Source organism: Mastacembelus armatus, chromosome 18, assembly GCF_900324485.2.
Source record: "Mastacembelus armatus chromosome 18, fMasArm1.2, whole genome shotgun sequence".
Taxonomy (NCBI): domain Eukaryota; kingdom Metazoa; phylum Chordata; class Actinopteri; order Synbranchiformes; family Mastacembelidae; genus Mastacembelus; species Mastacembelus armatus.
In genome coordinates, this window is record NC_046650.1 from 15,321,458 (window position 1) to 15,337,077 (window position 15,620).

The 15,620-nt window shown below is 40.2% G+C and overlaps 1 protein-coding gene across 3 annotated transcripts in view; it reads right to left on the reverse strand.

Annotated features, from left to right (window-relative positions):
- Nucleotides 1–9,324: 9,324 nt before the first annotated feature.
- The window catches only part of LOC113125506 (sodium/potassium/calcium exchanger 2), a 32,262-nt gene continuing 25,966 nt past the window's right edge, over nt 9,325–15,620 (reverse strand). For all 3 annotated transcript variants that reach the window (XM_026299008.1, XM_026299009.1, XM_026299007.1), the window contains 5 exons: nt 14,936–15,018; nt 10,784–10,918; nt 10,564–10,653; nt 10,118–10,284; nt 9,325–9,574 (listed from right to left, as the gene is read on the reverse strand). In XM_026299008.1, coding sequence (XP_026154793.1) covers nt 9,325–9,574; nt 10,118–10,284; nt 10,564–10,653; nt 10,784–10,918; nt 14,936–15,018 — 725 coding nt within the window. The remainder of the gene's footprint in view (nt 9,575–10,117; nt 10,285–10,563; nt 10,654–10,783; nt 10,919–14,935; nt 15,019–15,620) is intronic.

The window sequence follows — 15,620 nt, forward strand, 5'->3', positions numbered from 1 at the left end:
TCAAACATATGCTTGTGAAAATGACCCTAAGGCCTAGTCCTTCGCGCCAACTATCTGCCTTCACATCTACCTGTTGAGGCGTGTAAAGGGAAGCCCCACGTTCAGCTCCCAGCTCCGTCGTTGTCCTCGATCCATGTATCATGGCATCAGACGTCAGCAGAATAAAAGTAGGCTGGGGTGGAAGAGATAAGTCCGTCTTCCGCCGCCCACTCGTGTAAGTGAATGACTGTCGCAGTTTGTAGTAGGTGTGTTTTGGGATCGGCTGGACAGCTCTGGCGTGGCTTCCTGCACCTTTGGGCGCTGACGAGAAATCCCATTAGCCTCATTTGAGAGGAGATAGACTGATCTATGAAGAAATCCGCCCAAACCTGTCAGGAATGAAACCTGTAAATAAGTCTTCACAGTAAAAACTTAATACTAAAGGGGCATAATAGAAATATTAGTTACCAAGTTCATTTAAATGGTCACTGAAGGCTCCAGGATCAAATTAGCTCTAAAACTCTGCCAAACCCCATAAAACTGTCCTATTTTTTAGTCCCTTAAATACCAAAACTCTGTAAATGGTTGACATAAAGTGGTAAACTCCCAGTTCCAGTTTACCAGAAATCTGACTTGCTGATCCACGCACAAACTCAACCAGGATCTGCTTCATTTATGAATCACACTGAATGATTCAAATTTGTCTAGACCAGACAGCAGTGGCTATCCAGGACATGCTCTCATTTGATGAGAATTTATGACCCTTAATTACCCACCTCTCCCATGCAAACACAGTGTAGATGCTGATGGTTTAGCAGATACACACAGTTTGACACGTTTTCCCACCGGTGACACTGAGTTACAAGTGTTGTACATGATGATTCATGATGGCCGACAGTCACCAACATCTGTGTCCACCAGGTCTAATCGTCATGTGAGTGTTGTACCTAAATACATTTCACACAGCGATGTTTGTCTTAATGTATCTGACAGCTCACTTAGCAGTTCATTTAACGCTGCACCTACTTACCTCTAACTCAAACTAATCCAACAGTCCTGCAGTGAATTTCCTTCCTCACAGTGACAATGTTCAAGAGTTTGTTCAGACATTTCAGGGATTCTGCTTCAGCTGGCTGATACTGTTGGAGGCTGGAGCTTCTGCAGCAGGTGGGCTGTTCGACGTTACACACAGAGCTGTCTCTGTTGTTTAGCCACCTGTGTATCACAATGCAATACGACAGCAGCACAAACTACACCCACTGAAGTGATCATCCAGTATGAAATCATTTTAATAACATATCTCACTCACCTCACTGGGTCCATGATTTTTATTTTGTACGTTTGGCATCTAATATGCTTTATTTTAAAGCAGGACCTTTACTCACATGCTGTGCTGGTACTTTTACTTTTCAATGCTACTTTCACAGGTTCCAGCTTCATCTAGAAACATAAACTAATTCTGATCTGGGATCTCTTTAAGTCTGTGGGAGACACTCACTGATCAGACACATATCAGACTCCCCTGGGTGTAGACATCAAGTGATTGACTCTGAGCTAATGAACAAGAAATAATCTTTTTCTTTTCAAACAATTTGACATTGCTGAAGTTGACTTTAGCACATTTAGCATCAATGACTCATTTCCTAAGGTGTCAACGTGGGCCACGCCTGTCAACACCCACAGAACAAATACGTTAATGTAAAAAGACAATGACGGGGCCTGACAGGGTTAATGTTTCCATTACGTATAGGAGGCTTTTGTTTATCATGGTAACCACAATGTACGTAAAACATTTAGGGGGTCGTGATCAATGTGAAGAAGTTTGCTCTGGGATGCCCGTTAATGTAAAGAGCATTTCCAAGCACAGTTAGCAAGGAGCCGTATATACATCTAAATAGGTCGAGCCCTTACTTAAACCTCAGATACCATCACCAAAAAAACAAATAACACGGCATGTCACCACAGGTCCAACTGCTCCTGCAAAGGGTCGTGTGTGAGGAATCACATTAATAGTAAAAGTGTTTGTAGAAGAATCAGTGAACATTGAAGTGAAGGAAAAAAAAAAGTGGAACAAAACTGATGCATTTTACTTCAAGTTTAGCTGTAGCGTCTCCTTATTTGGTATCACTGCAGGTTGTGACTCAGCTGAAAGCAGCAAAATGACGTGCGGCATCGATGCATGTGAGCTTGTACGACCGTTACCGGGCATCGTGTTCCCTGTGCTGTTAACCAGAGCCCTCTCTCAGATGCTTCTCAAGCTGAATCACACTGCCACATGTACAGAAATTACAATTCAGATCATTCAGATCAACACAGACCCTCTTGTGAGTCATCATATGGTCTCAGGTCCACTGAGGCCCCTTTTTAAAGCGTCATTAAAATTACCCGCCACATGAATCCACTGAAAACAGCTAAACAGGGCAGTTTTGGTGATGACTCGCGTGCGTCTAAGATATTTTAAAACTGTTCTCTCACTCTGCAGCCAAAAATCTGCCTCAGACAAACTTTTCTGCTGCCATGTTGGTCGTAGGACTGGGTGAGTGTGCAGGCTTTGGACGAGAACCTCCTCTGAGATGTTTTCTGCTGAGTCAACCACATGCTCACGGTGTCACAGTGAGCAGATGAAGTCACTGAGCAAAGTCTGGCCAATAGAGCTGAGCAAGCCACCCTCGGTGCTACTAACCTTGCCCTCGGAGCCATGTGGACTTTGTTAACTGCTCACAGACGAGTTAGAGAGTGAGCTGGCCTGTCGTGGATGTAAGCTGGAAGAAGGAAAATCCCCACAGACCCTGTCAGCACTGCCACTGACTCACCAATTCAAAAGGAGCCATGATTCCTGTGCAGTCAACACCATTAGCTGTTTTGATTATTGGAAATGCTTTAAGCTGCTGTCATTTATTGTAACATATTCTGGATAACAAGACATGCATTAGACTTGTGTAATGTTACATAAATACATCAAGACAGAAGAAAAAACTCTTCTTCTGCAGTTTCTCTGAAACTACACCACTTCTCAGAAATTCACCTGAATTGGCTTTTACATGCAAAAACTGTATTTATGTTTGCCTGCCTGCAGTCTGTACAGTTCAGTGGTATTTTGGTGAGTATTACATTATTGTTTTATATTTTTGAACTAAGTACGTTCTGCTGTTGTTGGAAACCGGTTTTACAAGGACACATGGCCAAGAGGACAGCACAAAACTCAGTACACAAAATAACAGTATCAGATATTAAATGTGTGGAAAGAAAAAAAAATAGAATTTGTGGATAAATAAAATGGTAATTTCTAAAAGTATCCTGTTTTTTTTGGATATTTTTTTTCCTGCAGTATATCTGTGTTGGGGCTTTGTGTGACAAAGGGAAGAAAATGTAATTAGTTCTTTTAACGTCTGTGAACACATTCACATTTAAACTTCTGTCTAAAACAGATTCAAACAAATATGTCTGTAAAATGTTTTTTATTTAACAGGAAAACTAAAACTGCCATCATCACTGTTGTGAAAATACACTCAGACCTAGTAAAGTAATATAAAAATACCATAATACATGAGAATATTACTAATCCTACGTAAGGCCATGTAAAGATATTACAAAAATGCTAATTCCTGCTAAAATCACATATAATCAAAATACAATGACAATGAATTTGCACGATAATTCTGCAAAACGCTTCTACCTCACGTTTGTACTTTTGTAAATGTCCTCAGTTTCTGTCAACCACTATTAATTACATTCATTTGCTTATTATGACCCCTAGTATATTATTCTACCTTACTACAATTGCCACAGTTTACAGTACTGTTATAAATGCCTTTGCTTTAAAAGATACCACTAAGTTGCAAAAGTCAAGACACTGCAAAAAAAAAAAAAATCAAAATCAAACTATGAACACAAAAGTCACTGATCAGAAGCAAGAAAAGAGCATGGAAATAAAAATATATATATATTACAAATCCTAATTTCCCCACAGGAAACAGGACAGAAGACATGTAGGAAAAACACAGGAGTAAATATTAGAAAAGTTACTGGGATGAGAGCGGACGCACAGATAATGCTGACTATGTATGACAAGTCAAAATGTCTGCCCTCAGAAAGGCTCCTACCAGGATCAACTTAAGAATAGATGGATGTAAATCGAACATAAATTCACAGTAGAACAAATATAGACAGAATAAATACATTTTTAAAAATAATGAATTCATTAATTTCTAATAATAAATTCATTAGTATTATGGCAGCAAATTGAGACTCAGCTTTAGTATAACCTAGTTTTTATATATATATATACGTATATACATATATATATATATATATTTTTTTTTTTTTCTTCCAGTTTCATCTCTTATCTGCCTTTCAATTTTAATTTTAGTTTCTTTAAGTATTATTTCCTGTCCCCACCCATATCATGCTAAGCAGCACTTAAAAATCAATCCCCCTTATTAACACAGCTGAATCAGACTTACCGTACCATCATGTACCCCAAACCAAGGTCTCATGTACATCCATAAAAAAACTCTGAAACAGTCATCACAGTTGTGAAAATATTGCTGTCAGTGACAGAAACAACTCCTCTCTGAGGAAATGCTCATGATTTGTTGTTTTGCAGACTGAGAGTTGGTTAACTGTATAAAATCAGTGTGTGAATTAGCCCAGTGATGATTCAGCTTGACTCACTGTAACTTTCAGCAGGAGATGCAGTCATGTTGAATCCTTTTCCAGTGAAAGATTTAAGGACTTCTTGTGGAAAAGTGGGGGGATCCCTACAAGAATGAAAGACGCTTCTGAGGAAAGATCAGAGATGATAAGAATAATAACATGTCAGTGAACATGGGCATAAATACTGTGTTTCTGAAAATGTGTGAACCTGTACCCGTGTGGGCGAGGTATAGTTTCTAAATCAGTCTAATTGATTTCCAGGAAATGTACATTGGTATGTGTGTGCAGAAAAAACCTTTTTAAACATAAACCAAATTCTTTGGTGAAGGTTTTGCTGTGACTGATCTATTAACCCCACTGTGAAGAATTTCATGCTTGTCTTGTCGTGTTTAGAAATCCAGTTCAATGCATTCTCCCCCATATACTCCTACAGCATCAGATTTCCTGTTTTTAAAACAATATATCACCTGTGGCCCATTGTGATGCTCATGGTGTAGTGTCAGGACCCAGAGTTGCCTTCACTGTCTCAGGTCATCTACTAAGCCATGTGGATTTCATGTCTGTGGGTGTCGAGTAGGTGCTCCTTTTCACTTTTTCCCCCCTGAAAGTCAGTGGTTTGAAAATTAAACCCGTTTGTTGTTGTAAACACCAGCATATGCTGAACAGAGCTTCGGCCACACAGACACAGTCGGCTTTTGAAGTCACATCTACTGTGGAAAAACCTTATCACACAAATTCATCATAAACCTATTGAGATGAACGAGTTAGGAACGAGCCATATGTTTGATTTGGATCTATTTCCAGTTTATTTTACAATAGGAGGGTATGAATACAGAGAGTGCTTGGAAAACTCTGAGGCATATTTCTATGGAATGACTAAAACTTAACCCTGCTCCAGGACAGTTTCAGGTGGGTGGATCATCATTGCGTCATTAAAGGGTGTCAGGGTTTGATCACAAGAGGGCGCCCTATTCCACAACTCATCTTTATACAAGCAGGAAGCAAAGTAAATCAAACAACTCTACTACTATCAACTACAGATTTGTTTTGTCCATTCAATGCATTAAGATGCTCAAAATCACCCCAGAGGAAATTTATTTTTGGTTAGTTGAACTTTATACAAGAAACAAATCCTTCCTTTTATTCTCTAGTTTCGATCCTACATTTCCTATAATGCAATTCAGTAATGATTTGCTGTTTTGACATACTCTGTAGTGCTAGTAAAACCCAGTAATATGCAGAACCTACATAAAAACAAGTATGACAGCTCTAAGTATAAATCTAAAGATACATAATTACACACATTTTCATATTAGCTGCATGTTGGAGGTTAAAAAAAAAGTCTTACTGAAATTTAGCAAACTACTCATGAGTAGTGACAGTAATGCAAAACCCACAAACACATGGCTGCATATATGAATTATCTTTATTTTATTATATACTTTGTGTTTTTACATAAAGAGACATCTTTCTTTTACACATATAGATTATATGGTTAATTTGTGTCAGTGTGTGTATATATCTGTATGTATATGTATTATATTTACATATACACACACAGAGACACACACACACACCTTAAGTAAATCTTACATTAACACCAAGAAAATAAAACATTTACAGTGCAAGAAAGTTCATCGATGGTCAACTTTCATGGTAAACCACCATCAATTCAAAGCTCACATCCTCAAACTGAGATTTGCCTTTTCTTTCTTCTCTTATCATTCATGCTCTCACACAAACAAAAAAAAAAAAAAGGGAACTTTGGAGAAAGAACAAAAAAAATAATCTTGTCCTGACTGGATTGGTTTTGGTGCACAATTACAGTGTGCACATGACCAGAGTGGTAGAAGGTCAAACAAGCTCCCTGTTAAAGCAGGAGATAAGACATTTTGCAAAATACGCTTACTCACTTTGTTGCTCATGTCTTTGCGGTAAATATGAAGCTACTGCCAGCAAATGGTTTGCTCTCCTTAGTACGAAGTGTGGAAACACAAGAAATTGCTAGTTTGCTTCACACGAACGACCCTGTTAGTCGTTTCCTCCTGTTTACCACACAGAAGTCGTCTTTGCAAAACATCCAAGTATTCCTTTAAAAGAGAGGGCTGAGTAGAAACTAGAGGTGAGGTGTGATCATGTTAACAAGAGTGTGTGGGCGCTCTGAGGGAAGAGTGTAATGGCAAATGTGCATAGGAGAATTTCACAAAGTACATGAATCATCATAGGAGCCTTAAATTATCTCTTCGAGTCTGGGCGTTGGGAAATGTACAAGGAAATATACAATCTGAGAACATGCCACAAACTGCGGTGTAACTTGAGCCTGGTTTATGCAGGGATCACTGTTTTGTTTTGCAACCTGCAGCAGATGTCAGGAAGCATGGTGGCAGCATCACTTAATCCCACATTTGTTAAATCCGAGGAGGCGGTATGGCATCTCAAGCCCTCGTTATTTTTGAACAGGCATGTTTAAAGTTTAATGTATGATAATGCTGAGTAGTCTAAAAATAAAGGCTTGTTTTTTTTGTTTTTTTTTGTTTTTTTTTTGCTCAATAATACCATGATGCTAAAGGGTAACCAGCACACAGTGTTTGTGTCCGTTTCAATCTACTCTTAGAAAAAAATAAATAAATAAAAGTGGCTAAAATACATTTGGTTCTTGAAAAAAAAAAAAAAAAAGACAGTTTATATTTACAAAGTAAAACCAATGTGTTCTTGGTGTTTCTGAATGTATGCATAACAGTGAACACACACAGTTGGTCTAAGCTCAGCTGTACAGTCAATGGGTAACCAGCCCAAATTCATTGCATGCATTTTTCCTCACACACTCAGAGACTCTATTTACTATTATTGTACAGTTCATTTCTACTAAGCTGCTGTACAGGGACTGTGCTGAGGTAAAGCGGGTGTTTGTGGCCAGGAACGAGTCCGTTTGAGGACAAATGGTCTCCCACTTTTTCTAACGGGGGTTTTGGAGCATGTCGGACAGGATGGGCAGCAGGGGACAAGGTGCGTGGGGGGATGCGATTCTCGACGACGACATAGACGTTATATTGCTGTTAAACCTGTGGTTTCCACATTCTATGTAGCTTAAAGAGACTATGATTATATTTTCTTATTCCAGTATAAAACACATTATTGGTGTATATATATATATATTTTTTTGCACTTAGTTGCAAAATACTGGTAGTATTACCTCTATTCATAGATAAATCTAAGGACTGGTCATTGTGTGATGACTTCAAATGCAGATTGCACACATGCACACAAAAGCACCTTTGATTAGAAAAGAAAATCACACAAGTTTGATAGATATCCTTGACCATACATGTTGACGTTTTCTACACAGCGAGAATGAGCAGTGGTTTGCAATATGATGTCATGAACTGTGTTTGAGAACCTATACATCTTGGTATGCAACGTCTTTAATGAGTGTTGCTATTATTCACCTTTTTTTTTTTTTTTTTGTTTACATGCAGTTGGCTCTTAGAAACTACAACCCCAGGAGCCCGACTAGCCGGTGAGTTGAGCCCAGTTCTACTGTGAACAAATCACTGCACAGTTACTAATCTAAATCAACCATGACGCTTAAACACTGTTAAACTCTTTTCAAATGTTAATATTTTGACATTGACTTCATTATAGAACTGGAATGGCCCTAAAATACTCATGCTCTTTTTGCAAACCGGTGAACGATATTAAAGGCTAGCATATGTTCGCACAGGCTAATCTTCTGTTAGGCTTTTTTTTTTTCGTGCCTTTGTAGGTCGGTGCATGTGAAGCATGAAAAGTTCTGTACAATCAGAACGTGTGTTCAGTGGCAAAACGGAAAAAAAGAGGAGCAGATTGTCAAGAGGACTCTACACCAAGTAATACTGCTACAGTACATCTAATGCTACCTCAATATATTCATGAATCCAAAAATGAAAAACAGAAGAATCCTCTTCAGAGACATTCAATGGTGAGAAATGACACCCGGCAGGGAGGAGTGGAAGCTTTAAACTCGTTACTCAGACTGAGCACAGATGAATTTGCAAAAAAAAGCAAGAAAAAACAAAGAAGTTTGTCGGCTCAGCCAGAGTCTTTCATCCTTTGTTGCTCAGACGCAAAGCCCACAGGTGTGTTTTCAGAAACACACGTTAGGAATGAAATCTTCATCCACGCCATTTTCCATTTCCTCCTCCACTAATCCCTGCTCGCTTTTGATGGTCTTAGTCTGTTAAGTAATTTATAGTATGCTCACAATTCCACTGCATGTATTTTTCAGAGTTTTATACAGTGCATCTTTTTGTTTGTTCCCCCCCAAAGTCTACAGGAGGTAATTCTTCTCAACCCACCAGGTGCAGTCCTCATTCCAGCTCTTCTAGTGACACTAATGGCATGCATAATGTTTCAGTATTTGGCTGACACACCCTCTTACCTGCTAATCAATAAAAATAAATAAAAACTCACTCACCTTATGCCTATGCTAAACCAGCCAAGTCAAAGTCTTGCACCCTTACACCCACCACCTGCTTATCACAAATACTTGTCAGTTCCGTGTTTTTAGATTATGCTCTTGTCCAGTCCTCCTCATGCTTTTAATTCTGGGGGACAGGATCACGAAGGTCAGGTGAGAGTAATGGCAGACGGTCAGGATGGCTGTAGTGGTGCTAGTGGTGACGCAGAACAGGAAGCAGGTCCTCAAGGTCTTCAGACAGACACTGGACAGGTGATGACCCTGTCCTCCAGCAAGACACTGACCACCAGGAAGACGAAGTACAGCATGAACATGATGAAGCCAAGCAGCTTGCTCATTCGCCACTTACAGGCGGCGATGGAAATGATGACGAAGAGGAGCATGAGAAAGAGAAGCACGATGGCACAGAAGAGGCCATTGGAGCTGACTTGCACTGGACTCAGCTCGCTGAACAGGGACCACAGGAGCCAGGGGAACGGCAGTCTGCAAATACACACAAACGCACAGTACATACCGTTTATTAGCAAACAACAGTGAGTGGTTCTAGTCAATAAGAAAAAAAAAAACTATGTAGGTACTGCAGGAGGAAATAGACCCTTTAAAAGAACATCCTGGTATAGATAAATTACTTTGCAGCAGTCAGTTTTCCTTTTTGTATTTCTCTTTCAGGTTGCTCACATTCAGCAGAGCATGGCGTAATGTACAGATGATTTGACATAATGCACAATGTGACAACTATAACCCTGTAACTCAGACTAAACCATATTAAAGTGCACAAAAGTGCTGAGGATCTTGTTTCCGCTGACCTACAGGGGTTTGTCACCTTGCTGCTGCGATGTAAGCAGGTTAAACATCAAAGCTGTACCTGCACTGTCACTATATCAAAACGCACACACACAGGTACAGCATCAAAAGTACTGGCAGCAAAAGGAGGTGGACAGTGAGCCCATCTGAAAGTAGAAAGCCCAGCCCTGATGTTTCTGACGACATTAAAATAAAATGGAGAAGTGCGCTCAGAAGGCATACCCAACGGTAATGTCAAAGATGTTGGAGCCTACGGAGCTGGACACAGCCATGTCACCCAGGCCCTTGCGTGCCACAATAACACTGGTGATGAGGTCAGGGATGGAGGTTCCAGCTGCCAATATAGTCAGGCCCATAATCTCCTCTGTAATCCCAATGGTCTCTCCAACCTGCCAAAAAGAAAAAAGGAAACTAAGCTTTTGGGTAAAAAAAAAAAAACAAACTCATCTTTTGTTCCCCCTGTTTTTCTTTTTCTTTATGAAGCTTGGGAGCTGATGGAGGTGACAGGACTTTGACAATCTGTGTTTTCAGGGAGACAACTGTAATTATTTATGACTGAATGAATGACAGGTGCACAAAAAATATTTTTTCCGTTGTCATGATCATATAATATTTGATTATTTTCACAATGCCTTGTCCTAATATGTTCCCAGGTGAGCAGTGCATACCTGGTGAGCCCACCACACCATTAGGTATGAGAAACCTGCAATCCAGCCGATGGCACCCAGGAAGGTGATGGGGAAGAACTTCTTTGACGACTGAGGGACAGAAACAAAGGAAAGTGGACACACACTTATAAAGATAAAAACTGATGCTGCTCGTGTTTCAAATGTTTTGCTGCATAGTTCCAGTTTGTCTCAATTTGTTCCTCATGATCACAACACCCACCGCTTTCCTGACATCAGGCAGTGTTAGCCACAGGGGGAGGACGATAGGCATGATGAAGAGGTAAGTGAAGCGCTTGCGGTGGGATTCAGGCCAGGACAGGCTCAGGGGCTGGTCCTCTTCCTCCTCATCCTCAGCCTGGGGGGAGACACCAAAAACAGGACTTAAGAAAGAGGTTACAAAACATCTGTCAGAATGAGAAACACCCCCTAAGAAACATGTAGTTTAAGTTCAGGTTCCACATAATTTGGATGTGCACGTGCCTTAGCAGTGACCTTAAAACAGAGAAGCCTGATGCCTCTGATTTGAGAGTTTGTGCTGGACCAGAGGGACCTGTGCTCCTCCAGTCATTGCTGCTGACTGCTGATGGTGGCTGCACTGACAGGCCCTGGGGGTCTGATTGGACCTGCCACTAGAATGCCAAGTGAGCCAAAGACTCTCACTTCCTTGCAGATGAGTATAAAGCTGTCGCTGTCTGAAGATGACACGTTCTGAATCACTGCCAGGTAGGCAAGAAAGACCGAGCTAAATTATCTCATTTACCCGTCTGCAATTACAAAAGCAGACTCTAAACTAAACACTGTTTCTTGTAAACTGATGTCACAACAACAAAGCCCTCTGAGACTGGGAAGAAGTCCTGGATCCCTTGTATCCAATTATATAAGGATGCTGAGGAGCCACAGATGCAAATCTGGGCAGATGTTGTGACCAACAGTGAAAAGTTGCAAAACATTGATGGAAAAGAAATATACAGTAGGACAGATGCTGTTACCAGATGTTGCTCAGTAAATAATAATTTTCTCAAGAAAACCTTCTGAATCTTAACAGCTTCAATCACATCAGCTGAGCGCGCCCAGAGAGTGGAGCAGAAATCTGCTGCCGCATGAATCATACGGAGCTAATCCTGCTGTGACGGCCACCGCTGTTGAGTACTGCCTGGTAACCTTGGTAATCAGAGCTGCCAAACAAAAGGCAGTCCTCGTATCACTTATGCTCAGCATTCTGATTTCTCGTCCTCTCCATGTCCAGATGGCTGCATTGTTATCTGTTAAAAAGCCTAAAACCAAAAAGCTGAGTCCGTGTGAAGATTACTTCTGAACCAAAGCCACTGTTATTCAAAGATGTAAAAGATAGAGCTTTTCATTAGTCTTTCCGTCTACCTCCTGTAGTGTTTGCTGGATAATAACATTTCTAGCAGGAAAAGTTGCAGTATACTGCATATGTGCAGGAGGATCCCATAGAGCTGGTTCTCTTTGCTCTGCTCTGGTGCCCAAATGCCAGCCCTTTGGGGGCCTTTCCTGCCCTGCGGTGCCTCAGTTGGCAACACTGCCAACTCCGAGCTTAAAGGCACTGACTTTTACCAGGCACCACAGAGCTGCGAGGGGAAGTGTGACATTTTCAGATTTCTTTTTTTTTTTATCCTGGAGAGACGCGTGTGTGTTGGGCAACAAAGCTGTCAGTAGCACAAAATGGTTAAAAACACAGTTCATAAGCTTCAGCTCCAAACCTGCTGAATTCATCTGTTCATCTAACTTTTACTATTGTTGTATCGTCTTCAATATGCTTATGTTAACTAAGTCTTCTTTTGAAATACATCACCTATGTCATTTGATTTCTCTGCACACTTCATTTTAAAACTTCCCTTCACAAACTACATTTATTTTCCCAGCTGAACTACTTTCTAATAGAGTGACATGACAGTCACGTGATGGATTCATCTTTTTTGATATACAAGTGCAGCAGCTGCCATAGCGTCAATATCAGCATCTGCTGCTGGTTGTATTTTTTGTGACTCAGGCTCCATCTGGATATGAAATTCTCATTCTCACTATTTAGCAAAAAGGAAAGCAAACAGATACTGCGCTCAGATGTTACTTCCATCCTGAAAGCCACGATAAACATGATACATCGAGAGGGTTTTCAAATCGTTTTAGTTGGGGAAAGAATAGGCAGAATGAGTCAGAAGATCCTGTCAGTTATTATTTCCTTTAGTTTCCCAGTATCTTATATAAAGAACGATTGCAGGAGCTCTACGGCCTCATAAATGTCCTAAATTAATTCTGAAAGTAGAAAATCCTGAATATGTTTTTACAGAAAGGCAATTTGCTATGAGTCATAGACTGAATGTGTACATGTATGTACTACACATCTACACATGGCAATATTACTTTTGTTCACAATAAACCACTTAATGTTCCCTGTTTTGGGAAACACTATGACAATCCTTTCCCTCAACATTGCTCCCAAGGGTTTTAACAAAAAAAAAAAAAAAAAAAAAAAAAAAAACACTACGGAAATTTCATGACCTTAACCATCTCCTTACTCCTCAGTCTCTGCTGCCAAGGCATCCAGGAGGAGCTGAACAATTAGTACAACGGGGCCTCTGGCAGCATATGAACATGTGAGCTGTTTCCAGCTACTTCCTGGCTGCCACAAACAAGAGCACTGTGGGACAAACCTCTAAAAATAGCAGCATGTGACAATTAGACATGCCAATAACTGCTCAGCTCTTCCAAATTCTGTGAATCACCACCTGAAGAAGGTGTTTCTATATTCTACCTACCAGGTTTTCCACCTTCAACTTTCCACCAAAAGTTTTGAAGTGAATCTAAAAATTGTCTGAAGGAGGCTGCAATGCCTTCGTTTATTAATAGTTTCAGCTTCAGGGGACTGATTATAGCGATTCTTATTAACAGAGGAGTGAAAAAAAACAGTTTTTTATAAATTCTGTGTAATCTCAAAGCAATCTTTCCAGTCCAACAAACCATCTTCCAGTAATAGGTTTGTCTCCTATGGAGTACCCCAAGGCTCCATCCTGGTCTATATATATTTTTTTCCCACTATACAATCTGAAAATCTGCTTTTTGAATTTTGTTATTACTAGTTGCCTTTTCCACTAAAGCTCAACAGCAAACTTTTCTTTCCTTTTTTACAAGCTCCTATTAAGTTGAATTACCTGAATTACCGCAGCTTCATTTATCTGGAAGTCAATCAGTCCTGCCTGAAATCTTGGGACATTGCCCATCTTTATAAAACTGTAGCCGATTCCTTCAAGGAGAAATTTCATAACAAAAGCATTTCATTTTTTTCTATTAGTTATATTTGTTGTTTTTAAGTATTTACTTATTCTAGATTTATCTCTGTAAATCTCTTCAGTCAACTCCTATTTTTAGATGTGGTCTAAAAATAACTTGACTTGTGCAGTCCAGCCTGAGATGCTCTGATAGGCTTCCAGATGGGCTTGTATTTATAGACTACTTCATCTATAAACTACCTTATCTCACCAAGGACAAAGATACAGGATTTGCAGTATTTTTAGGTACACAGAAGCATGTTTTTTTTAAATAATGTTTAGTTCACAATAACCAAGTAAACTAGAAAGGTGTCCATAGAAGGATTGGTCAAAACTTATATCTTTCTCTTTATTACTGTGGAGACCTTTGCAAGTTTTTAACAAATCTTAGGGATTATAATTGATTGTCGACATTGTGCAACTTGATATTTCAGCACCCAGTTCCAAAATGAACCCTTTTCATGCTCTCTGGAAAGTTTCGGTCCGTCTTACTTTTGGTCTTGGAAATCTAATGAGCGAGAATGACCGACAGGCCTGTCTTATCTGCCCATTTCCCGCTCAGTGTGCAACTTTGAATCACTGCCCTCTTGCCCCAGGACCGTCTGCTGACTTGGCTGCTCGCTCCGTCATCGCTCATGCCAGCACAACCGCCACAGGTGCCATCCACAAAGTGCGTGGCGAGTGTGTTCGTTTCGAGCACCCAGCAGTGGGGAGCAGCAGGTGAGTGAGGAGTGTGATTACAGAACTCTGTGGGAGGAGGCGGGTCTTTGGCAGGTCTGGCTGAAGATAGAGGAACTCGCCTGAGTGCATGCTGGGAAATTATCAGCAGTAGTGACCTGTTCCATAGTTGGGGCAACCTTTGCATCAATCACATTCAAGGTGGAACAGAGATACAGATAAGAGGCATAAAATATTAATATCGCTTTAACTCTGATATCACTCAATCAGCTTTTCATAACACGGCCCAGTTAATTGGACAGGAGATATTTTTAAGATGAATAAATAATGTAGTTGGTCTAATACACTGCAGGTCATTCCTCTATTGTCATGTGTGCACATGTATGTGTACTGTGATTTCTTACCGTCTCTCCTTCTTGTCCTGCTGTTCCATTCATGGGTGGTGTCACTTCCACTTCCACATTGGAGCTGTTTGGAAGGTTCTTATCTGTGGGGCGTTTGGAGAATAATCAAAGTGAAAAGCATTTAGAGGCACAAAAGCTGCTCACGCCTCAGACAGACATGAGGGTGTTACTGGTCTGATGTGGCGAGAGATGGGAGACATCTCTCTGGAATATATTCTGTCTCTTCCATTAATATTTGCATTTTGTACTGGGGTGCAAATCTAAATACCGATAACATCCATGTAGACTTCTCTCTTTTCCCTCATCGTGAGTGATGACTGCTAGGACTCCCATTTCATTTGAGGCCAGACTTAGTTAACAGCTCTTATTAAAATATTTAAAAAGCTGAAAGCCATGTAATCAGACGATAAAACTATAATTGCTGTGAAAATTACTTTAATCTAAGTGTGGTTGTGACACAATTAGAAAGATTCCTAGCCAGATAATGTGACTTGATACCACTATCATCCAGCACAACCTTCGTCACATGAATTTAATCACATGTATCGTTCGTGAAACTGATCTGACAGTAAACCTGCTTTGACTAAAGACACCTCAGAAAAGTAAAGAATGCTCAGATGACTACCAGTCATGCATTTTGATTGAGATGCTAATACGTTAATGCTGTACTGTTAGCATAATTTTG